The 24,080-nt window shown below is 43.9% G+C and overlaps 1 protein-coding gene across 1 annotated transcript in view; it reads right to left on the bottom strand.

Annotated features, from left to right (window-relative positions):
* jcadb (junctional cadherin 5 associated b) overlaps positions 1-24,080 on the bottom strand; it is a 28,910-nt gene that overhangs the window by 3,105 nt on the left and 1,725 nt on the right. Inside the window, exons 2-3 of the mRNA XM_028473590.1 lie at positions 19,018-19,454; positions 126-4,012 (exon numbers count right to left, since the gene is read on the bottom strand). Of these exons, the coding sequence (XP_028329391.1) occupies positions 126-4,012; positions 19,018-19,343 (4,213 nt within the window). The 5' untranslated portion in view covers positions 19,344-19,454. The remainder of the gene's footprint in view (positions 1-125; positions 4,013-19,017; positions 19,455-24,080) is intronic.

Here is a 24,080-nt window from a genome sequence, read left to right on the forward strand (position 1 = left end):
ATTTGAATATACCAGCACAAAATGTGTTTTTTAAATCAACTTAAACAAGATGTACAGAAGAGCATACTCAGATGGCGACTTTAATTACCAGAGATAAGTTTCATATAGATTTCGAGTCAGCTTACCTGGGAGAGATTTCTCCTCTTCATCTTGCACCACTGTTGCCTCAGAGACCTGCTGTGAATGAGTAATCTCTTGATTGTTCTCTTTGTCTCTCTGAAGAGCAAAGCTGAGCTCCTCTGCTTGTTCTTCTTTGCCCTCCCCCTCTGCCTCTCCCTCCCCAGAGTCAGTGCTTCTGATGCTAAGGCGCCTCATGCGATACATGACGTCCACCTCCCTCATCCGGGCCAGTCGCTCAACTGCCACCCGACCTGGAGAAATAGCTAGCTTGTTCTGCAGGGCTTCAATTCGGTGAGATGGACCCCTGCTCCTCTTCTCCCCCTCTAAGCACAGAGATAGTCTGCGGTCTGGGTTTGGGGGAACTGAAAGTGGCAGTCTTTCTGGAGGAAACTCTGGTAACCCTGGGTGGTCTCGCCCTAAATTAGTCCGTAGGCCAAGTTTATTCTCTGGGACAGCGAATGGCTTCTTTGCCTCCTTCTTGTCATCAAGCACTGCACCCTGTGACTCAATGCTTGCATTGTCTGGCTGTTCTACAGCACCGTCCTCACAGGTTTCTCCTTTTATAACTTCCTTCCCTTTTGATTTTACTAGCTCAGCTGGTGTTTCAAGAGCACTCTGTTTCTCAGTGACTTGGTGGCAGGTTAGCATATCATTTGATAATATTCTAGTTGCAGAGGATGCATCCTCTGTAGCTTCATTTGCTGGTAGGCTCTCAGCAGAAGTACTTGAGCACTCCGTTTCTAAAATTTCTGCCTGAGCACTGTTGGCCTTCTCGCCCTCAATAACATTTTCCTGTGACAGTAAATGCTGCTCCTTTGCTTCAACACACTGGTCAGTCTTTGACTGTTTCAAAACTGAGTTATCTGACTCCTCGGCTTTTATATCTTCGGCTGGACTGTCTAAAGCACCACATTGGGGCGGACTACCATTTTGATTGGCTGAGCTATCTGAGCTGTTCTCCTCATGAAGTGGAGGCAATGGACCCTGTCTCATTTGATTTTCAAGTTCTCTTTTACAAATCGGACACTCTTCTTCTAAGTCAGCATTGAAATCTTGGAGAGATTCTGTGCCATTTGTTCTAGAAAGACCTGTGGATGCTTTGATGACATCTGCAGGATCTTTAGACTGACGGAAAGCCTGGCATATATCCTCATAATCAGGAGGACTAGTTAGTGTGGATGCATCTTGCATTGGCTGTCTATCCGCCCACGGCACTTCAGCTGCTGCGGTACGTGTGGTTGGACTGAAGTCACAAAGTGGTGTCTCAATAGGTTCATCTGGCAAGTCCAGTTTCACTGTTCTGCCATCGTTACTCCTTCTGCGAGAAAGATGAGAAACTACCCTGTACTCTCTGAAACCCGTCTCACGTGGTGGAACAGGGAGCTCTTCTCTGAGCTGCTTACTGAAGGTCACCGACTTTGTTGCAGGCCTAGAGAAGGCGCTCTTGACTTCCCTATATTCTGGGTCTACCGACCAGCTTACTGCACTGCGTCTAAGGCTACTGGGCTTGTTGAGAGGCTCTGATGTCAGTCGGATTTTGATGCGGTCAGGGATTTGTACAGAACCATCTGGGACTTTATTGCTGGCAGTGCCTAATTCCAAAATGTCTTTGTAGGCCTCATTGAGATCTTCTATGCACTTGTCAACACTAGGTTGTTTGCTGTTCTGCTGCTGCTGCTGTTGATTCTGGACTTCTTTTTTGATGGTCTCCAGCTCTTTAACAGAATCCCATGGTCGCTGACTTGCCGGCTTTATCAGAAGCGGTTCAGTTGGTTCTTGCCCACTATTTGCTGCTGGTTTGATCTCCTCCACATTTCCTGAGGACGGCACTGCTGGCTGCTGAGCTGTGCTCTTGTTCAGCTGGCTAGAGAAGGTGGAAGTTAGAGAGAATGCGCTGTTGCTTGATAGTTTCAGGCTTTTTACTCCCTGTATAGGAAAACTGAATGTACCGCCCACTGCCCCACTGCTATCAGAAGTGACTTCAGCATCAGGAGGAACCGGGTCTTGTTGTGCTTCCTTGTCTTCAGGGTCAGGTTTCTGGGCATCAGGACTAGTTTGCGTTTCCTGGTCTCGATATTGGTTTGCTGGCCATGTACCTGTCAGCTTGAGCTCCTTGTAATGATTTATTTTAGGTGGCCTACATGGTAACTTTTTAAACATTTTGCTGCTCGCTCTACTGCTTGCTTTGCTGCTTGCTATGCTACCAGTTAGTGCTTGCAGCTCAGCTTCAGCTGATGATGTGCTTTGAAGACTTTGGTTAGTTAGGTGGCCAGTTTTGTTGTCACTTGGACTACCTGCTGGGTCTGGTGATTTTTCGTTATTATTATTCTGATCTCGAATTGTCCCTGTGAGCTGTGGAGTGACAGGTACAGACACCAGACAGAAAATTGTTTCACTAAGTCTCTTTTTTAAATTCTTTGATTTGTCCTTCTCTGGTGGTTCAGGCTGTTCCACCTTTTTTAACTCTACCACAGTTTCAGAAATACCCTGCTCAGTTGGTTTACATGGGGGTGGAGGGGGTTTGCCTAAAATGGATGAAGGAAAAAATTGACTACGGTTTTTCTCAGGGGATAAAATGTCACCTTTTTTGTTAATACTCCTGTTAGACCACCGATTACTGCTGTCATTGTCAGTTGAGCCAATTTTACGGTTTTCACTGTTGGGAGCTGGCCCCGGTTGGGAAGGAAAGGCACTATCATGTGTAGATTGTCCTAAAGTCTTTGCAGGTGGAATCTCTTTGCTGATGTTACGGATTTTGTCCGAGTCAGTCAGAGAATTTCCACCAGCCCCTCCTGAGATTTGCTTCACTCTTGGGTCTTCAGTGGGTACTTGACGGGAAAGACTTGGTTGTTCTTCATGTCCAGAAAGTACCTGCATTTGTTTTCGATAGGACAGACTACGATCAACATATTGTTCCAGCCATGATCCGCTTGTCTGTCTTGATAGCCATCGTCCAGGATCAGAGAGGGGCATTTGCAAAGCCTCTGCCCTCCATCTAAAGTTAGCCATTTCATTGCGATTGATTGAAACTGCTCTTGGGGGTGGGAGTCTTCTATATGATGGGGGTGGTATGTAGCCAGGGGGCTCCATCCCAGTAAGGACTGACTGTTGTGCGTAATAATCTTGTCTCAGGTCCCCACCCCTTGAATAATAAATAGACCTGTCTTTTTGTTTGGCTCCCTGCTCTATAGCAAGCATTTCTGCGCTACCCCTAGTCTGCTGGTGAATTTCATATGATGGAGGCTTTAACGGCCTACTAAACCTGGGCTTTGGTAAAAGTGCAACATGGCTGCTCTGCCCTAGACTTCTACCCCACCGATCTCTACCACCACTATAGATGTACCTACTGTAGGGCCCAGAAAAGACAGTGCTGCTCATCCTCTGTCTATCAGGTAAGCTAGGCCTTGATGGAACAAGCTCTCGACCACTAATTCCATCAGGTGACAAAACTCTTGGGAGAGACTGAGACTTTGCTTTTGTTCTTGGATGAAAAAAACCCTCCGGTGTCCTTAGGCGATAATGGTCCTGTGCCCATCTTTCCCCATCCCCATCTGACAGCTGCCTCCCTAGCCCAATAGCAGGCCTCCACTCTTCTGTACCAAGGCTCTGGCACTTCCTTTCCCCAGTCACCCTTAGCTGACCAGGGCCAGAATCCGGGTCTCTTAGCCAGGAAATGTCCTCCCATAGCTGCTGCGCTTGTCTCTCTGCCCTGTACTCCTCTGCTGAGATCAAAGCCTGTGGCCTCCATGCTCCAGCAGAGGCCCTCAGCTCTCTGCCGTCAGCATAGTCCAAAAGAATGCTGAAGTCCTGGCCTCGCCTTCGCCAGTAAGACACGTCCCTCTCATCATGGCTCAGGGGCTCTGAGTAGGTTAAACTAGGAACATCGTAGAACCTGTAAAAGTAGAAAAATTAGGCATTAAGCCAAGTTTTGAGGCTATTTTCGGAGCTAGCCAAATAGCCACACTTGGAGATAGTCATAGATATAACACATGAATACAATGTATTTAATTATTTTACATCACCTTAAACCCATTGGTTTATTGCTATAACGAGTGTATTTGGTTCTTTTTATAAACCACTTTAAATCCATTGGTTTATTGATATCATTAGTGCTTGTAGTTTTAAGTGTGATGCTTGCTAAGATAGAGACACATCAACAAGACACAGCACACATGAGACAGAAGTGCTTAATTCAGCAGATCTGGAGTCCCTTAAAGACACCATGAAATTGTTATGCTACTGCAATATGATCTACATATTAAATAATGCTGACCATACCCAGACAGCTGGTCATCTGGACTGCAGTTGTTAAAAAAAAATCTCATTACCCGAGTTGACATAAAAGCTTAAGTGGCTCTTTTTTATTTTATCACCTGCTTCTTTTGGCAAGTCTGGTTTGAAAGTATAGTAAGACATAAAACATGAAGAAAAAAAAATCAGACCATAAAGAATGAACTGTTTGTGTCAGCAGAAAAACACAAGATATATCATAAATTAAAAAAAAAAAAAAAAATTGAAAACTGCATAAAGAGTGGCTTTTGCCATTTCTAGGATAGTGTTTATACTGAGAGATAAATCTTTGTTACTGAAATGATTAACCTCTTTGATTTATGGTGCTGTTGTCTTAGGTGATGTAGTTTCCATGCAGCATCCTGAATATTAATGCCTTGTTTCATATTTTTCTCGAGTGTGATTTAAAAAGTTTTATGTCTTTAAATTCAACAACATATTTTTAAATTTCTGAAGTTAAGTGACTTTTCCCAGTATAGTTGACATGCATGGATCTATAAGTCTTAGCCGAGATGCAATGATTGCTACCTTTTTTTTGTGGACTGAGTGGCCAAGGTGGTGTTGCTGCTAGGGGAGCAAAATTCTGGTAATTTTCAAAGTTGGAAACTTTCCATGGGAGTTAAGGGAAATGAATGAGAATTAATGAGATTTAAATGGAAAAACAAAATGGAATGGGATTTAAAATCTTCACTTAACCAGATTTCATTCTTGAGGATATCTCTGCTATTGAGACACTTCTCCATCAGGAAGTGGCCATTGCCTGTAGGTTTTTTGAACAAGGCTTTTTTGTTGCTTTTAGATGGGGGGTTGTGTCATTTTAGCCAATTCAGAAAGGCACATTAGTATTTTTTTACTCAAAATGTATGTAATAATTAATTGTTCAAGAAAATATTTTCATTTAAAACAAAAACTACACTGTTTGTCCATGAAGAGCATTGGTATCCGTGGTGGTGTTTTTGCCACTGAGATTTCCCGTGATAAATGTATTGAGTTTAAATCATATTTTTGTTGATGTTTTTAATTGTATTGTTTTGCATGAATGCTCATATTCATGTTTGGATATGCTACAGCACATTTGTCAAACTCAAGGCCCGGGGGCCAAATCTGGCCCTTTGGAGCATCCAATTCGGCCCTCAGGAAAAAGTTTGACAAAACATTTGTAAATGAAACTCAACAATATTTGCAGGTGCTCACAGTTTTCCCAGTACTGATATCGCAAAACTGCAGTCATTTTTAATATTAAACTTTTGAAAAAAACAAAAAATTATTACAAAATCTTTAAATCTTTGTCAAATTATGAGATAATATGTCCTTAATTAAATAGAAATCAGTCACAAAATGTAGGAAATTTAAAGAGAACATCCTGATGGGACTGATATCTGTCACTTATTGCTTGGATATTGTCGGTTTCTTACATATTTTGTATTTAATGCATACGTGGAAGTGCAAACTAGGGCACAATAATGTTGAAAATAATCTCTGGCCCACTTAAGATCAAACTGCTCCATATTTGGCCCCGGAACTAAAATGAGTTTGACACTCCTGTGCTACCGTAATTTGAAATTAGTCCCAATTTTCAGTTAATTCCAATAAATAATTCCCATGACAAGTTTCTCTTTTTTAATATTCCAAAAATTCCAGAGCTTAAGGTCCCATAGAAATGTACGATTGCATCCCCTTTGCAAACTTAGTTGTGGTCAAGCTAATATTCATGTAAGCAGGTGACCCACAGATAATCTACAAATTAATTTTGTTCTCATAGATTTAGGGCCGTCCTGCAATGGACTGGCACCCTGTCCAGGGTGTATCCCCGCCCAGCGCCCAATGAGAGCCAGAGATTGGCACTGGCAGGCCCCCGTGACCCTGACAAACAGGACTAAGTGGGTCTGAAAATGGATGGATTTAGGGCTTAATTAGGGCTGGGCGGTATGACCGAAAATGTATATCACGGCTTTTTTTTTGTGTATTACTGCCGAATATGCTAAGCTAACCGTGCCTCCGTGTCCGTGAGTGTCGTTCTCCTGTAGCAGAGGCATGCGAATGCAGGCGCATGCTCACATGCAGCTCCGGAGCTTTCAATTGTGTCTTTCTTATTCATTTACACAAATGATTTACACCGTAACTAACACCAGAGAGCTACTGTTTACCTTCCTATTTAGAAGTGCATAATAAATGTTTCACAATTCTTAATCTATATGCCCCCAATAATGATGACCCTGATTTTTTCCATAGAATTTTCTCAGAGCTTTCAGACCTTTCTGCAGACTCGTCTCTAATCATCGGAGGTGACTTCAATCTGGCGCTCAACACATCATTGGACAGATCTAGTAAGTGCTCAAATACAAAACCATCTCGATCTGCTAAAGTATTAATGGATTACATGGAAGATCTTGGAATAGGAGATGTATGGAGACTGAATAACCCAACTAAAAAAGAATATACCTTCTTCTCCCCTGTGCATAAATCCTTCTCCCGAATTGACTTTTTTCTTTCAAATAATTCCATCGTACATAAGATGTCCTCTAAAATACATCCTATAATTATTAGCGATCATGCCCCAATATCCCTCACCCTGCAGTGTGACTCTAATCAGAAAGTATCCTCTCTATGGCGCTTTAACACTTCATTACTTAATGACAGTAAATTTGAAAAAAATATAAGAAAAGAATGGGAGGACTTTCTATTGACAAACGACTCCCCGGAAATATCACCGTCCTTACTCTGGGAAACTGGCAAGGCTGTCATTAGAGGGAAGATTATATCATACTCTTCTTTTAAGAAAAAACAGGAACAGATAGCAGAAAAAACACTTGAAGAAAAGATCAAAAAACTTACGGAAGAATACGCAGCTAACCCTTCTGAACTTTTATGGGAAAAACTCCAAAATACAAAACTTAATCTGAATATCATCTTATCTAAAAAAAACCGACTTCATTTTGCAACAATTACGATACAAAAACTTTGACTATAATAATAAATCAGGCAAATATTTAGCAAATCAGCTCAAACATAATAAAGAAAATTCATTTATAGCAGCAATTTCTGATAACGCAGGTCAAACTTTAAACTTACCTCAGGACATTAATAACATCTTTCATGATTATTATCAAAACTTATACTCATCAAATTTAAACCCTGACCCTGAAGATATTAAAACCTTTCTTAATAAACTAAACCTACCACAGCTCACTATAGATCAGAAAACCACCTTAGACTCACCATTAACCTTACAAGAATTACAAAATGCTTTAGATAGCATGTCAACAGGCAAAGCACCAGGTCCAGATGGGTTCCCTGCTGAATTCCTTAAACATTTCTGGTCAATGCTGGCTCCACTATTTTTCAGAGTAGTAACAGAGATCAAAAATAAAGGGCATGTAGGAGGTCACATGAATACAGCGAACATTAAATTGTTACTTAAACCAGACAAAAACCCCATATTACCCTCAAGCTATCGTCCCATCTCACTTATTAACACAGACTTAAAAATTATTTCCAAAGCACTCACATCTAGGTTAGAGAAAGTAGTACAGTCAATTATACACCAAGACCAGACAGGTTTTATTAAAAATAGACACTCCACAGACAATGTGAGAAGACTGTTTAATGTGATCAACATGGCACAGAACTCTAAAAAGAAAACAATAATCTTGTCACTCGATGCAGAAAAAGCATTTGATAGAGTAAACTGGTCATTCCTCCTAACTGTCCTTGGCAAATTTGGCTTCGGAGAATCATTCATACAATGGATCTCCACCCTGTACAATAAACCTAAGGCCTCAGTAACCACAAACAAAATAACATCCCAAAGCTTCACACTGCAGAGGGGAACCAGACAAGGCTGTCCACTCTCACCTTTGCTTTTTGCAATATTCGTTGAACCTCTCGCAGCAGCTGTACGTCAGAACTCTGTTATTAAAGGAATCCACTCATCCATCTCAGAACACAAAATTAATCTCTACGCGGATGACATTTTACTCTATTTGGAAGAACCGCAATCCTCTTTAGAGGAAGTATTTAATCTAATAAACAGCTTCTCTAAATTATCAGACTATTCCATTAACTGGACAAAATCATCAATCCTCCCTTTGACAAAAAACTCTTGGAATCCTGCACACCAAAATCCACAACACCCCTCCACCACAAATACAATTAAATATCTAGGCTTAAATATATCACCAAACTTAAATGAATTAATTAAACTAAATCATGATCCGATGTTGGACAAAGTCACAGAAGATCTGCGGAGATGGAACAATCTCCCCATCTCACTACTTGGCAGGATAGCCTCAGTTAAAATGAAAATCTTACCAAAAATAAACTACTTGTTCTCAATGATACCACTGAAACCACCAAAACAATGGTTTCAAAGATTAGATTCTACAACTACAAAATTCTATACTAGAAATAAAAAACCTAAAATAAGCCTTTCTACCCTTCAAAAAAACAAAGACGAGGGTGGTTTAGAAGCCCCTAATTTCATGCATTATTACTTAGCAAACCAAATACTATATTTAACAGAATGGCTAAATCCAAAAGAATACTACAACACCTGGCTAGAAATAGAACAGTTAGACTGCAAACACATTAAACTCTCTGATCTCCCTTTTATCACTGCGACCCTCAAACATCACAACTGCTTTAAAAACCCACTAATTGCCTCCACACTGACTGCATGGTGGAAAGCCCTGGGCATCACAAATGGCCAATTAAAAACTAGTATACTCTCTCCAATCTGGCACAACCCCGACTTTAAAAATAAAAAAACACCACTCTATCTGAAGACATGGGAAGAGAGTGGAATCACTCATCTCCAAGACCTTTTTGAAAATGACAAGATCAGGTCATATAACAATCTAACCCAAGCATTCGATATAAATAAAAGTAACTTTCTACAGTACTTACAAGTAACAGAGACAATAAAGAAAACCACTCCACTAGACTTAACTACGTTACAACCTCCAGAACTGGCTATATATATGAAAAAAATCTCAACAAAATCAAAAAAACTCTCAAAAATATACAGAGCGCTTTCGAACACTAACTGTAATTACTTACCAATCGCGAAGTGGGAGGCCGAACTCTCAATCACCCCGAGCACTGATTTCTGGGCAGAAATTTGTTGTAATACTTTTAAGATGACAAAAAACACAAACCTTCAGCTAATTCAATACAAGGTCCTCCACAGATCCCACATTACCCAACAGAAAATGCATAAAATGGGCTTCTCAGCAACAGACATCTGCTCTCAGTGCACCCAGAATACAGCGGATTCCTATTTACATGCCTTATGGCTTTGCTCCCCAGTTCAACACTTTTGGATTCTAATCACTGAAAAACTGTCCTCCATTTTGGACTACAGAATTCCTTTATCTCCAAATCTCTGTTTGATTGGAGACCTGACAATGCTTCAACCTCCAGCAAACCAATCACAATCAATCCTTGCGGCACTAGCCATAGCAAAAAAAGCAATATTACTAAATTGGAAAGACAAAAAATCCTTAAACATAAACCAATGGCAAAATCTCCTCACAGAATTTATTTCCATGGAAAAGATGTCTGCTCTCAGAAAACAAAAAAAAATAACGTGCTTTGAGGAGCGTTGGACTCCTTTTTTAATTGCATTAAATCTAAATTTTTAAAAGCCTGATGATCTAGCCTGCAAGCGACTGCCAGCACCACTCTTTACTAACGCACTAGCCCAACTGTAGGCCGGGGCCGCCTTGGGCCTCTGGGGCGGTCTTGGTCAGGATGGCTGGGGTGGGTTGCCGGGGTGCCTTGTTGCCTCAGCACGGGTGTGCATTCCTTCTGGGTGTTCACGGGGTCCCGGGGCTGTTTGATTTGGCGCCGTTGCCCCTTGCATGCGCATCTGGTTGGTCTCTGGGGCTGGGGCCCTGCGTGCTCCCCTGCCGCTCCTTCCCCTTGCTCCCTGTCCCCCTGTCTCGTCCTCCCCCCCCTCCTCCTCCTTTGCTCTTGCGCCCGCCATCCTGTGGGGTTGGGTTTGGGGGGCTCCCGTTGGCCTGGGGCACTGGTGGGGGGGCTGTGGCTCCCGCCTGGGGGACGGGCGGTGCCGTGCCGGGTGGGTTGGCTGGGGGGTGGTCTCGTTGGGGGGCCTGGGGTGGTGGGGTCCTTGGCTCCGGTCCGGGGGGATCCGGGGTGGGGGTAGCTTTGGGGGTGGCTGCTGCCCGGGGTCGGCGATTGCCTCCTGGGTTGCTGGGTGGCAGGGTGTGGCTGTGGGTTGCTCCGTCGGCCCTGCGGGTCCTTGGCTTGGCTCCCTGGGGCGCACCTTTGCTAGGGATGTCGCTTGCGCGACGAGCCAGGCGGGGCCCCCTCGGGGGCTTTTTGTACGACCGCAATGGCCGGGGTGTGGACGTTATGGCTAGGGGGTGGGGTGAGGGGTACTATGGGGCCTCCCCGGGGGTCGTATTGGGCGGGTGTGCGGGGGCGCGGCGCGTGGTTCCTCGCCCGGTGGATCCGCGTTGGGATTGGCTGGTCTGCTGGCTGGGTGCACCGGGCGCCGTGGGCGCGATTCCGGGGCGGGGGTGCCCCGGGGGCGGATCCTTGGGCTACGTGTCCGGGGAGGTGCTCTCCGGCAATCTGCCCGGGGACCGGCCGCGGCTCGTGGCGGCGCTGCGCAGCCTTGGGCGGGGCGGGGCTGGTGGCCTTGGGCCCGCTGTTGTTCGGGGTGTGCTGGCGTCGGGGGGGTGTCTCGTGCCGGTGCGTGGGTCGTCGGGGATTGCCTCCGTGGGGGGGGGGGGGCTCTATTGGCGCCGGTGGCGTGGGGGGGCGGTTCCGGGCTGGGGGTGCTTCGGTACTCTGGCTTGCCGGTCCGTGGCTGGCGGGATGGCCCTGCTTGGCGGTGGATGGCGTCCTCTCTCGTCGGGGGGGCCGGGGCCGCCTCCCGGTGGAGAGTGTTGTATCGTGGCGCCGGGTGGGCCTGTGCTGGCCCTGGTGCGGGCATGGGCCTCCCCCCTGCTCGGCCGCTCCCCTTGGTGGCGGGGTGGCGTTGCTCCGGGCCGGCGGGCGGCGGGGGTCGCCCCCTGGGGCGCCGGGGGATGTTGTTGGTGCCTGGCTGTGCCCGGGGGTGGGGGGTGTCGCCGTGCTCCGCGGGGCCGGCGCGGTCTGGGGGGGTGCCGTGGGGGGGGGTCTCCGGCTGTGCTGTTCCGGGGCCCGCAGTGCCACTTGCCCGTCTGCACCATCTACCCTCTCGCGTGGCCCGCCACGCGGACGGGCCCGGCTCACACTGGACAGGCCTCCTACATGTTCACTTCACCCCACTCCCAGGTGGTCTGGCTCACTCAGAAAATGCACCACACACCAATACCCAACCCTTGGGGGGCTGGATGGTGGGGCTGGGGGTGGAGGAGGCCGCCACCTGTGTTACTATGTAGTGGCATGGGGGCGGCCCTCCCACCTCTAGTTGCCCTACTAATCCCTCCAATTTTAATCGCATCTCAACATGTCACCCCCCGGAGGGTGTATCATCATTTACACCCTCCGGCCTATTACACCACATACACATAAATCCACAGAGGCTGGAGGGGGATCCGCTCCCCTCCATCCCCCTTCTTTTAATTACACCCCATACATCCACCAAACACACACATTCACACAGGGGATCGGGAAGTGCCTCTCCATTGGGGAATGGAGAGGCACCATAACAGGGTGGTGGGTTGGCACACATATTTGGGCCTCTCCGGTGGGGGCTTGGCCCCTCTGTTGGTGGCTGGGCCACTGCATAGAGTAAAAGCACATCAAGATGGTGCGGTCGGGCGTGGCGGTGGGTCTCGGGGGGGCTTTGCCGGGGTCTCTCCTTGCGGGGTCTTTCCGGGCTGTGTCGGCCGGGTGGGGCGCGGGGGTGCCTCTCCCCCTTGGGTGTGGCTTGGTGCTTGCTTTGTCTCCTGGTGGCCTTGGGGGCGGGCCCCGCGGTGTGCGGGCCCGGGGCGGCCTGCCTCGCCGGTTTGGGGGGTGGGTGTGCTGGGGGGGTGCTGGTGTCCTCACCGGGGTTGGGGCAGGGTTGTTTGGCGCCTCGGGATGATGCTGTTTACTGGGGGGGCGGCGTTAGCTGTTCCGATGGTTGAGGTTGCTTTCGGCCGCCTGGTGGGTATGTCCTGCCATCTGCGGACTGGTGGGTGGGTCCGGGGCATCTTTGGCTGGGGGCTGCTGTCCCGCGCTGGATGTGTGCCGTTGGGGTGCCTCCGTCCCCGCGGTGGGGGTCGCCGGTTGCTCGCGGGCCGGCGGGGGGCGCTGCCCTGTGACTTGCGCTGTCCGGGGGGCGGCGGGCCCTGGGCTGCTGGCCTTGTGCCGTCTGGGGCTGTGCGGTCCTGCTGGGCTGTGGCCGGGACCTGGGCTGGGGTGGGGGGCGCGTCCCGGGGGGCTTGGCCCGGGGGCTTGCCCTTGGGGGGTCCTGGTCCCTGGGGGTGCTCCTGGGGCCCGGGGTGCTTGGCCGGCTGGCCGGGCCGGTCCTGGCGGGGGTCTTCTGGGGCGGGTGGCGCGTGCCGCGCCCTTGCATACCTTCTGGTGCGGCCCCTGTTTGGGCAGTCCCCCGTGAGGCAGAGTGTCGGGGTTAAATTAGGGGGCCACATCCCGGTGGGGCGGTCTGGCTTGGCCTCTGGAGGGGGCCCTGGCTTTAAAGAACTGAAGCTCGTGGCGCGGGCGGCATCGGCATCTGGGGCGCCCGGGGGGGCTGGGTTGGGGTGCCTCGGGACCGGCGGGGGGACTCCCAGCGGCCCCCTGGTGCCTTATGCGGCTTGGGGTGTGGTCGTTCGCCCTGGGCGGGCTGCTCCTGGTGCTGCATCCATTCCGGGTCCTCCTGGCCTGGGGTCGGGTCCTTGCTGGCTCTGGGCTCACCGGCGGGGGCCCGCCGGCTGCCCGTTCGGCGTGGCTCTGGTCGTCTGCTGGGCGTGGGCTTTGGCTCCTCCGCTGGGGTCTCGGGCGGGGGGCTCTCTGGGCCCTCCCCTCGGGGGGCTGGGCGCGGGGGTGTGGGTGGTGGTGGGGGGGTGGGGGGCTGGGGGGCCTGGGGGTTGGGGGTTGGAGTCGGTGGCGTGGTGCGCTGGGTCCTTGGCTCCTTGGGGGCTTTTCGGGTGTGTATGGGGGGGGCAATGGCAGCCTCTCGGCTTGGGACCTTGGGGGCGTTCGGGGGGCTGCTTGGCCGTGGGGTGGTCGCCGGGGGCCCCTAGATCTCTCGCTCTTTCTGCTGGCCCGACTGCTTCTTCGGGCCCGGGGGCGGCTTATGGGTTTTGCAGTAGCGGCTCTTGGAATCACATTTGTCATGGACGCACTGGCCTCGGGCTGTGGGATAACACTCATACTGGGCTCAACCATAGACACGTTGTTCCCAAATACCTGTTTTATGTAACTTCCACTCACTTCCTCCTCTGCTCACAGCCACCATCATTATTCCTAAGCCGCACACTGGTCACCAGACTGGCTTGATAACACAACAATAAGCACAATATACACAACCACAATTTCACATCACATCACTTGAAACTTATTGATTATTCCCCACCCATTCGTTTTCCTATCTTGTATCCCTCCTCCCTGTTAACTCCCCCCCCCCACCCCCCTCACCCTGGTGTAACACTGCCCTCTCTCTTTTACATCCTCCCTTTAATAAAGTATTTACCCTTCCCTAGGGAGGGCTGGTGATGGTCACAATTATGCAATGAAATAAATTCATTTATTTAATTGCAATAATAAAATATGCATTGCTGTTAAAAGATTGCACTTCTTGTAGTGTTAACCTTCAACAGCATGTGCAAACAAGGTGAAAAAAAAAAAAAAAAAAAAAAAAAAAAAAAAAAAAAAAAAAAAAAAAAAAGAAGTGCAACATTGAAAAGGGTCCGATCTGAAGCAAGGCGCAGCATAGCGTTCCAAAAGTTACGTAATCAAATACACCGGTACGGCAGTATATTAAAAATTAATATCATAACAAAAATATATACCGGTATTCGGTATGAACCGGTATACCGCCCAGCCCAGGGCCTAATATACCAAAAGTGTGCATGTGTGAAAAAGATGCACAAACTTGACAGTGAGCGCACTCACAAGTTGCGGTTTATCTAGCCAAGCTAAAAATGGTTAACAAGTATTGTGTATTTCAAACGTGCAATATAACAAAAGCAATCTATTTAGCTTGTTTCCCCCTAATGAACATGTAATTTGGGCAGTTCTGCCTTACTACAAAAATATTGGTAAGAGAAAACACACAGATGTAGATAAACGGCTGGTGGAAAGAACAGAGCTTTTCTGCTCAATCAAGATATATGGAAAAAACTAATCCTTAATCATTGAAATTAACTATTTTTTTCTTTTTCTATCAGTCCATCTTTTCTTGACTTCATCTGCTGTTCTTCTTGTTTTCAATTTCCACACAGCATTACCATTCTCACAAACATCCTCCCTGCACATACGTCTCTCCTGGTTGTGTTCAGATTGTGTTGCTCTACTTCAAAATGTTTCTTTGCCTTTTCCACTAACACCTCCAAAATTTAGATTTTGTGCTTACGGCCACACTGTGCTTTCACAATAAAGCTTGCAAGTGATTTATCCTTAATTAAACAGGTCATCTATTTAGGATCTTTATTTGGGATAAGATATTTAGACTTTTTATGGAATCATGCAAGTTATAACTTAGCCTTTGCATATGAACATAGTATTGTAAATGCGACCAACACATTTGCTTAAATTAGCTCCACATAAATAGTTTAATGATTTCAGTCCAATTCGTTCATCTCATCATATTCAACCAGTTGTCATTGGCAGATAAACTTCAGGTCCTTGTAACGGTGTAAGAAAAAATTATTTCACCGCGCGAATATCATATTGATCCAAAAAACGTCCAAATTGATTTTTTCAATAATGTTTTTTAATGAGAAACCCATTTAATTGCACTCACAAGCATGTAAACGCCAGGTCACTAAGGGGCGGATTCACAAAGGGTGGTAAACCAGGTGCGTCCCTAATTCGTTTGGTGGCGCTTTTTGCTCACCTGCTGTGGGGAATTCACCAACATTGCGCCACTAGTAGGTGCATGTATAGATGTAATTGAGAACGCCCTATTTAAATTAACAATTTGCTCACTCAACGTGGAGAGGTGAGTGCAGAGAAGCGCAACATGACATTTGAAGAAGTTCAATTGGTGGCTGGTGGACATCTCTGTCTGCTGCACAAACAATTAAGAATGAAGAAAAGAAAAAAAAACAAATAGAAATGTTTTATTTTTTATTTTTAAACATACAAAAAAACAAAAAGCAACTTTAAAACCTATATTTTTCCGCCCTTATTTAACGCACGCACGCACGCACACACACACACACACACACACGCACACTTTTTTTTCTATATCCACTGTGTTTTGTCTTAACATTTACTGCCGCTCATCTCTGCGTGCATGTTTGCACCTGCTTGTCAGTCGTATTATTTTCCTGTGCTAAAACAATCACTGCAAACAGTTCCAGATTTGATGAATTGCATTGTGCCCACTGCATTAATTTATTTGCATTTACTCCTCCCATTTTTTTGCTCCCCTTGTGTGATCCGCCTACTTTACATATTCATCAGAGGGAAAAGCGCAGCAGCTGCGCACTCCTGATTTCCTGGGGTTTGTGCCCGTTATTTAGTGCGTGGAGTGACGTTTGCACATGTTTTAATAAAACCTTCAGTGAATCCGCCCCTAAGTGTCAGTGACCTTGTTAAACTACATCATTCCTCAATGCTTGGATGTTGATTGCACTTTATTTTCATAAAACATACTGGGCACTGTTGTAGATGTGGTTACTTCTTTTTCTTAAGAATTTAAGAACTTACCAGAATCAGAATCTGAAGCAAAAGTTAAACTTTTTTGAAAAATGTAATTTGACAGTTTGATAAACATACCACTTGTTTTTGATATTGGTACTTGAATTACAGCTAGTTTAGTTACCATTTACTTGTTCAAATAAAAATAAAAAAGAAATAAATTGTATTTCATACCATTATGTCCTTGTGATGGTGACATTTTTTAATTATTGATATCGTGATATACCGCGATGTATATCATACTGCTTAGTATGCAAAATCGTGAATTGTATCTTCAGATTTGTGCCAATGAACACCCCTAGGTAATTGTCTCCTTTTGATTCCGCAAACAGCTGTTACTACTGTTTCTATTTGACTCCAGCTAATAGTCATATCATGGCATCATAAAATTGTCCAAAAAAGAGACCACAATAAAAAGTTATTTAAAGAAAAAAGAAAAGAAAAAGATTTGACTATAACCACTGAACCCATTTAATTGCCAGAGGTTTTGAAGCCTCATTAAAAGGGGAAAAAGGATCCTTTCGGAAAAGTCAATTTGCTTCTACTCTTTTAAAGTGCGCCATTCATTATCTGCCCATGCACTAAATCACTGAATCTCATTGTTCTCATTCATTTAAGCAGTAAAGTCAATAGATCATCCTCAGCAGCATATGCTATACTGAGGGGAGCCGTGCTGTGCACACTTGCCCAGCAACATGCTTACATCACAGAGCACGTGCTGGGTGTGATTTAGTGTGCCAGTGTTTACAGTGGAGTGATTACGCGCTTGTCTTAAGGCATGTTCAGTCCTCCTCATGTTTGCTCCCTGTCTAGTGCTGCTGTTTACATCTGCCTGTGCCTGGTCGAGGATGCTGAGCTGATACCGCTGCATGGGTGGGTTCCATAGGGACATGATGAACCATGTCTCCATGCAGGCAGAAACACCTCTGATGAGCGCAAAGGCACCTTTTCATAATCCCTCCAATCCCAGCGTATGATATTTTAGAAGTGCTGCTGCAGACACAGTGTTTTGCAGCTCAGGAAGGAGGGGAAGGGAATGATGAGGAAAAAACCCTGCGCAGTGCAGACACATCTTTGCATGCAATACCGGTGTGGCGTACTGGGATTGCATCGTACTGAGCAGTGTTGCCAACTCCTCAGTAAGGAAAGTAGCTACTGGCTGTCCCAAAAGGCGCAAGAAGTCGCTAAATGACATCATTGCATAATTTGCATAATTGTCGATTTGCATGTAATTGTAATTGACGCTGCAGGAGAAGAATAATCTCATGGGAGAGATGAAAAATTATTAACTCATTGAGTGCCATTCACATCTATAGACGAGAATTTGTTTCGTAACGTGGAGTGTCATTCACGTCAATAGACGTGAATTGTGTTTTTCGGCTGGGGTTGTTAGGAGACAGTGTGACGGAGCTCTCCAGTGAATATCTAACTTGTACATTGATGTAGTGAACAACTGGTGACATGTAGGTGGTAGCACCTTTGGATGAGAGATCACCCAGAACTCAGAGGGAAAGGAGTTTACAAGACAGAAAATGGCGCTACGAGAGTTGATGCTGAAGTTCCCACCAGCTCACAGCAGCGCACACTCGACCAGAGCATGTGTGGAACTAAGGGGACTATTGAGAGTGCGGCGATGGTGAAATAAAACAATCAAAAAAACAGGGCAAGGGGTGACACTTAGCATGTGTGTGGAGAATGATGGGGGAGAGACTTGGAGGACGGCCAAACTGTGACATAGATAGCAAAATAATAATAATGTTGCCATCAGAAGCCCGGTCTCAGTGTTGTTTTTGTAGTTTTATAGAAGGAAACCAATGTTGAGGTGTCACTAAAGCAAAAAAAAAAATGCTTACTAATAAGTTTTTTCAGAAAAAGACAGTTTTCTCAGCTTTTTGTCACAAACTGGCGATTTGTGTGAAACTTCTCTTCAACTGTTGATTACGGAAGAACGAAACAAGCTAGAAACAAAATTCATTTTTCTGATGAAATTAGAGACTTTAATCTTTCAGAATCTGGTTTCAGATTCTGGCTTGCACTGAATTACTTAAAACACCATCAATACTGTATGTTTAGAACTACAAATGAACTTTCTTCTGTTGATTCTTGTTTTTGTTTTTTGTTTTTTTGTTTAATTTGCCATTGAAAGAGACCATTACGTCTCAAAAGAACTTCACTAATCAATTGATCTGTATTTGTATAGCGCCAATTCATAACACGTGTTATCGCAAGACAATTCACAAAAAGCAGGTCTGGACGCAGAGTGGTGTGGGTCCGGGTCTGCTCTGCTCTGACTGTAGCTGGGAGTGCTGCGTCACGTCAAAACATCAAAAAAGTCCCGAATAACACTGGGAAAAGTAGCTAGATTTGTAGCTAGTAGCTTTTGACAAAAACAGTCGCCAAAGTCGCCAAGTTGGTAACAATGGTACTGAAATTGTATATGTGCATGCGCACTACCGGAATTTTGAATTTGGCTACTTCCGCTGTGCTGAGAGTGTTCATTCAATTTCAAAGTTAATGTTCAAAACTATTTTTGGCATAAAATGCACTTCACTGACAATATTAATGTGAATTACAACTAAGATATCATTGTAATCTCAGTATGACAATTTGCGCATGGCATTTCCAGTACGGGTACAATGGCAGTACATGACTGCTGCGTGCTCAGATTGTCTTACAATCTCAGTACGGTTACAAACTCAGTACGTGACACCGGAGGACCTTGGAAACTATAGGGGAGAAGGAAAAAAAAAGAAAGCTAAGGGTGTGCAGGACTGCGAAAGAGAGATAAAAAATGCATGCACTTACCCACTGTCTGTAGCAAGAGAATCACCCAAGAGTGGACCGTCACCTAGGATACCAATACCAGCTACTTTCCTCCTCAGGTTGCTTTCCACGATCTCGTTGTCCGTGGCGGGGTAAGCCTTCAACAGTGCCTGCCTGTTGCCATAGATGCCTGTGATAGAAGCACCCCGGTCTGCCTCATACCCATTAAGTGTCCCCCGACCAGCCCTGTTGTCCACCGGTTCACGCTGACAATCAGCTGGGCGCTTGTCGTAAGGCGTGGCAGAATGTGGGACGCTCTTGGGTAATTTATATCCGTGTGAAATGAGGAGGTCCTCCACGCTGTACATGGTGGTGGCTCTCTCACTGAGGGAGAGGAGGGCAAAGGTTGGGTGTGTAGCCTTATACGCAGTGGTGCTTCTGGTGGAAGCGGGAGCACAGATGCTCAGCAGAGGCCATCACTGAGGAGAAGAGAGAAAAATGGATTTACCAAAACGATCACATGCAAAGTGCTGAAAAGGGTTTTTCAACCTTGGGGTCGGGACCCCATGTGGGGTCGCCTGGAGTTTAAATAGGGTCACCTGAAATGTCTTTTAATTGATGAAAAAAATATTCATAATATTTTTTTAAGTTTTAAATTATTTTATATAAAATAATATGCAGTATATAAATATCTGAGCTGGCACAACTTGTTAGTAATACTGGCAACTCTGTATTTGTAATGCAGTATCAAAAACTAATTTGAGATCAAAGAGCAGACCTTTCCTAGGTTGAAAAAGACCAAAGAAAGCTAAAGATGGGAGAGAGTGAGAAACAGTTATGCAAGCTCTGGCTTGAGCACCCTGTAGATGACCACCTTTGATGAGGGTATCTAGTGTTAAAAAGGCCGAAACACCCCCTGATTCAAAGGGACACTACTGATGACACGTCCCAAAATGTATATCCGTCCCATATTAGCTCCCACGCCACACTCAAATGGTAAACCTTATGCGACTGACATCTTTTGACAAAAAGGACAGTTTAACATCACGTCATGTGTTTAATTCTGAAAAAAAATGTCTTTTGGGTCCCCAGAAATTCTTGATATCAAAATGGGATCACAATCCAAAAAGGGTTGGGAATCACTGGCTTAGAACTTTTACATTTCACTATATAGGTCAGTGTAAACATTGTGACTTTTTTTTAATTTGCTCAGAAACATTGTTGTGAAAAAGAATTGTTCCTCCAAAACTAGGGCCTACCAATTTTACATTTCAAAATTTCTCAAATTCCGTTCTGGGTTTAGTCATTTCTGCATCACATTACACTTTTTTGTTTCTTTTACGTTTCCGTTTCACAATCTTTCCCTATTTAGATGACTTTACTAGCATTTAAACTTACCAAAATCCTAATAAACATGTAAAAATGATTGCTCGAGTTAACTACTGTTATTAACTTGACATTTTCTATGCTCAAATTATTTACAAAAACAGAATTTTACAATGAAATAATGCAAAATGAAGTCTAAAGAGCAACGTCAGCCACACTACTACACCCTCAGCCACCCGTTTAACAGGAACAATATCATTGAAATGTGTGATATGGTCTCAAAATATTTGTAAAACCTTTAATTACTGCAGACTGGCAAAAAACTCTCACGTTTTACACAAAACCCTTGTATGTGTGCATGTAGGTGCTTCCCCTAGATGTGTCACTTGGTAAAATAACCATCAGTTCAACTAATACACCAACAGCTAAACCTGTCTTTGTATTTACGACTAAAACGCATTAAAAACACACTTCAGATGAAGCTCTGCGTTCATTTTCAATCACAGGATAACATTATCACTACTTTATCCGTTACACATAGTGAAAGATCTGGAATGAGATTATGGGTGGAATTGGACATTGTCGCCTATTTGTCACACTTTCTAGTTATTCAGTCAGTCGTTTTCCAGTGAAAAATGTAAAAATGACGTGTAAATTTGTGATATTGTCCCAAACTGTGCATGTAAGGTATTTCCGTGTCATGTTGGGCCCTCATTTTAAATAAAGAGAGAGAGAGAGAGAGAGAGCGATAGTGAGAGAAAAAACAGGTCAGATTGCTTTTTCTTTGTCAGATAGATTTTTTTTTTTATTAAGAACGTGAATTACTTTTTCTTATTTAGCCATTTTTTATTTTATTTTTTGCAATTCTGGAAAATCGGAGGCCCTACAATATATAACTCTTTCATTAGGCAATGAGTTTACCTGACTTTTACTGATTTACCTTTGCTGAGGCCTCTAGTTTTACCCTGGTTTCCACTGTTTTAAGCTTGTTATATATATATATATATATATATATATATATATATATGTTTTTATTAATGGTTTGATTCCAGCAATCCATTGAGATGCAATGAAGGAGAAAAATAGATTCATGTCAAAGCATTTCCTTTTACTGGAATGGAGTTTCAATCAATGTAATGAACAGCTATGGTCCAAACAATTACATTTTGTACTGTTACATATATACTGTTCATAAATGTAATTTCAACTATTGTACTTCTTGATTAAAACATGTCGAACATCAACACGACCTACGCAAATCCAAACAACATTAATACATTTAGAATTATTTGCAATGAAATAAATCAACTATAAATTATTTTAGTATATGTCAGAAGAGCTATTTGTTATCATTAATAGCAGTATACTAGTGTTTACCCTTTGTGTGTGTGTGTGTGTGTATCTTTAATGTATGTTGAATTAATAATGTTGAGGTTAATTTTCTAGTGCTTTGAGAAGACTTTTGTTGTATTTAGCGCTATATAAAGAAAGTTTAATTTATTTGAATTGAATTTTAATGATTAATGGACAATTACCTGAAACAAATAAACAGAAACTGATTTATCTTTTTTTAAAGTTGAAAATATAGATTTATAAAATACAAAATGAAAAGTATTTTTAAGACTGTGGGATTTATGAATTTCCATCCATGCATATGAGGAAATGGAATGTAATTTATAGAAAGTAAATATGTTATAATAACGACATAACTTCCTGAAACAAAGGTTGGTTGTATTGCCACGTAGCTGCAGTGTATGTTCCTTTTGGTCAGGTGCAGGTTGTTTTGTGAGGTTTGCATGTTCTCTCTGGGTACTTTCCTATACAACTAATGACTCATCACAGGTAAATGAATACATAATTCTGATAGATGATTATTCTGGTTGTGACAACAACAACTATCCATGTTTTTTTACTTGCTTATCAAATCCAGGGTCGAGTGACACAGGAGCTTATTCCAGTTTCAAAGGAAGAAAAACATTTTGTAATCAGGGAAGGAGCTCATTGAAACTAACACACTAGTAAACCACAGCCAAAAATGAAAATAATAATCATAAAACCACACCACACTTTGGGAGAACATGCAAACTTGGCACTTTCAAGAAAGTGCCTTCCTGTATGTCAACCAGAGACTTTCTAGATTGGAGAAAGCAATGCCACCCACTTGTGTTGTGCGTGTTTTGTAGGTGTGTGTGCGTGTGTGTGTGTGTGTGTATCTATAGCACAAATTTTAAATGCAAATTTAAACAGCCACAAGTTCACATTTATTACCAAAGATTAGTTTTTTATCTGTTTCATCTAAAGGTGTTTCTTAGACCAGTGGTTCCCAAAGTGGGGGGAGGGGACCCCCCCCCCCCAAGTCATTACAGGAAGGTGGGGTGCAAGAACAGCCTTGTTGAACATTGATCATGAAAAGAATGTTATTACTACTGTTCTAAAAAAAAAGATTGCACTGATGTTATTTTTACGAGTTTCAAAGAGATTTTTTGCAATTGGGGGGGATTTTTCCCTCCTTCAAAGGGGGCATGCAACAAAAAACCTTTGAGAACCACAATAAACTTTCCATCAGCTAGACCACATGTGTCAAATTCAAGGCCCGGGGGCCAAATCCGGCCCTTCAAATCATCCGATTCGGCCTGCAGGAGAAAGTGAAAAACATGAATCATTGTGTAAATACCCTAATAATACAGTTTTTCTGAAATTTTCCGAAATTATTCCACAAAATCTCCTCAAATAACATAAAAATTGGTCAAAATTTAAATAAATCAAATGACATTTAGGCATCTGCCACTTATTGCTGAGATATTGTTGATGCTTTCCATACTTTGTTTCGTTTATAACTGGAAGTTCAAACTTGAGCACATTTAGGGGTGTGAAAAAAAAAATCGATTTCACGATATAGCAGATTTTTTGGTTGCTGATTTTAAATCTATTGTTTTTTATTGAAAATCTATTTTTATTTATTTATTTTGATATTGAATCAATATTTTTGTGTATTGTGCAATATTTCAGTGGTGGTTACAATGCTTTCAATGTGTTGCGATGGTTACTTGATGCACTTGATTTTATGACGGCAGTGTGTAATGCCTGCAATATTTATGTAAAACAGACATTTTATTTTCGTATAAACTGTTCAGATCAGTGTTTGAACGGATACAATAGGAGAAATCATGTTTTCTTATTTTTGTGCATTATCAGTAACTCATGGTGATTTATCCTTAATGTTCTCACTTACAGTATTGCAACATCCTTGACAATACTCACCCCGAGGCACATTAATGTTGAAATTGTGATCCAACTGGTCCGTATTTGGCCCTTGAACTAAAATGAGTTTGACCCCCCTGTGCTAGACCTACAGTAGCTTGACATTGAAGCCAGTACAAGTTCACCTATAACAGAATGGTTAATTTAATAGTTGTTTTTGTTTTTTTCTCCTTTCCACCAACTTATTTGTCACAAGGGTCATTTTTTACAATTCTAAAGTAAAGATAAATGCAAAAAGGCTTTCATTAGAGATTGTGTTTTTGTTTTTTATCATCAATCAGCTCAAAAACATTGGATTGATCATTTATTATATGTTGTTGACATGAATTAATTAATGCTCACCGTCTTTCCTGCCTCTTTTCAGTGAGCAAACTCTTTACTGAAATCATCCTGATCTATTTGAGCTGTACAGACGTAAGATGCTGTGGGAACACACAGTGTGTGACAACAGATTCAAGGACAATATAATGTGAACACAGATGAAACGGTTCCTTCGTGCACATGCAACTTTATCGATG

The sequence above is a fragment of the Gouania willdenowi genome, chromosome 17 (assembly GCF_900634775.1).
Source record: "Gouania willdenowi chromosome 17, fGouWil2.1, whole genome shotgun sequence".
Taxonomy (NCBI): domain Eukaryota; kingdom Metazoa; phylum Chordata; class Actinopteri; order Blenniiformes; family Gobiesocidae; genus Gouania; species Gouania willdenowi.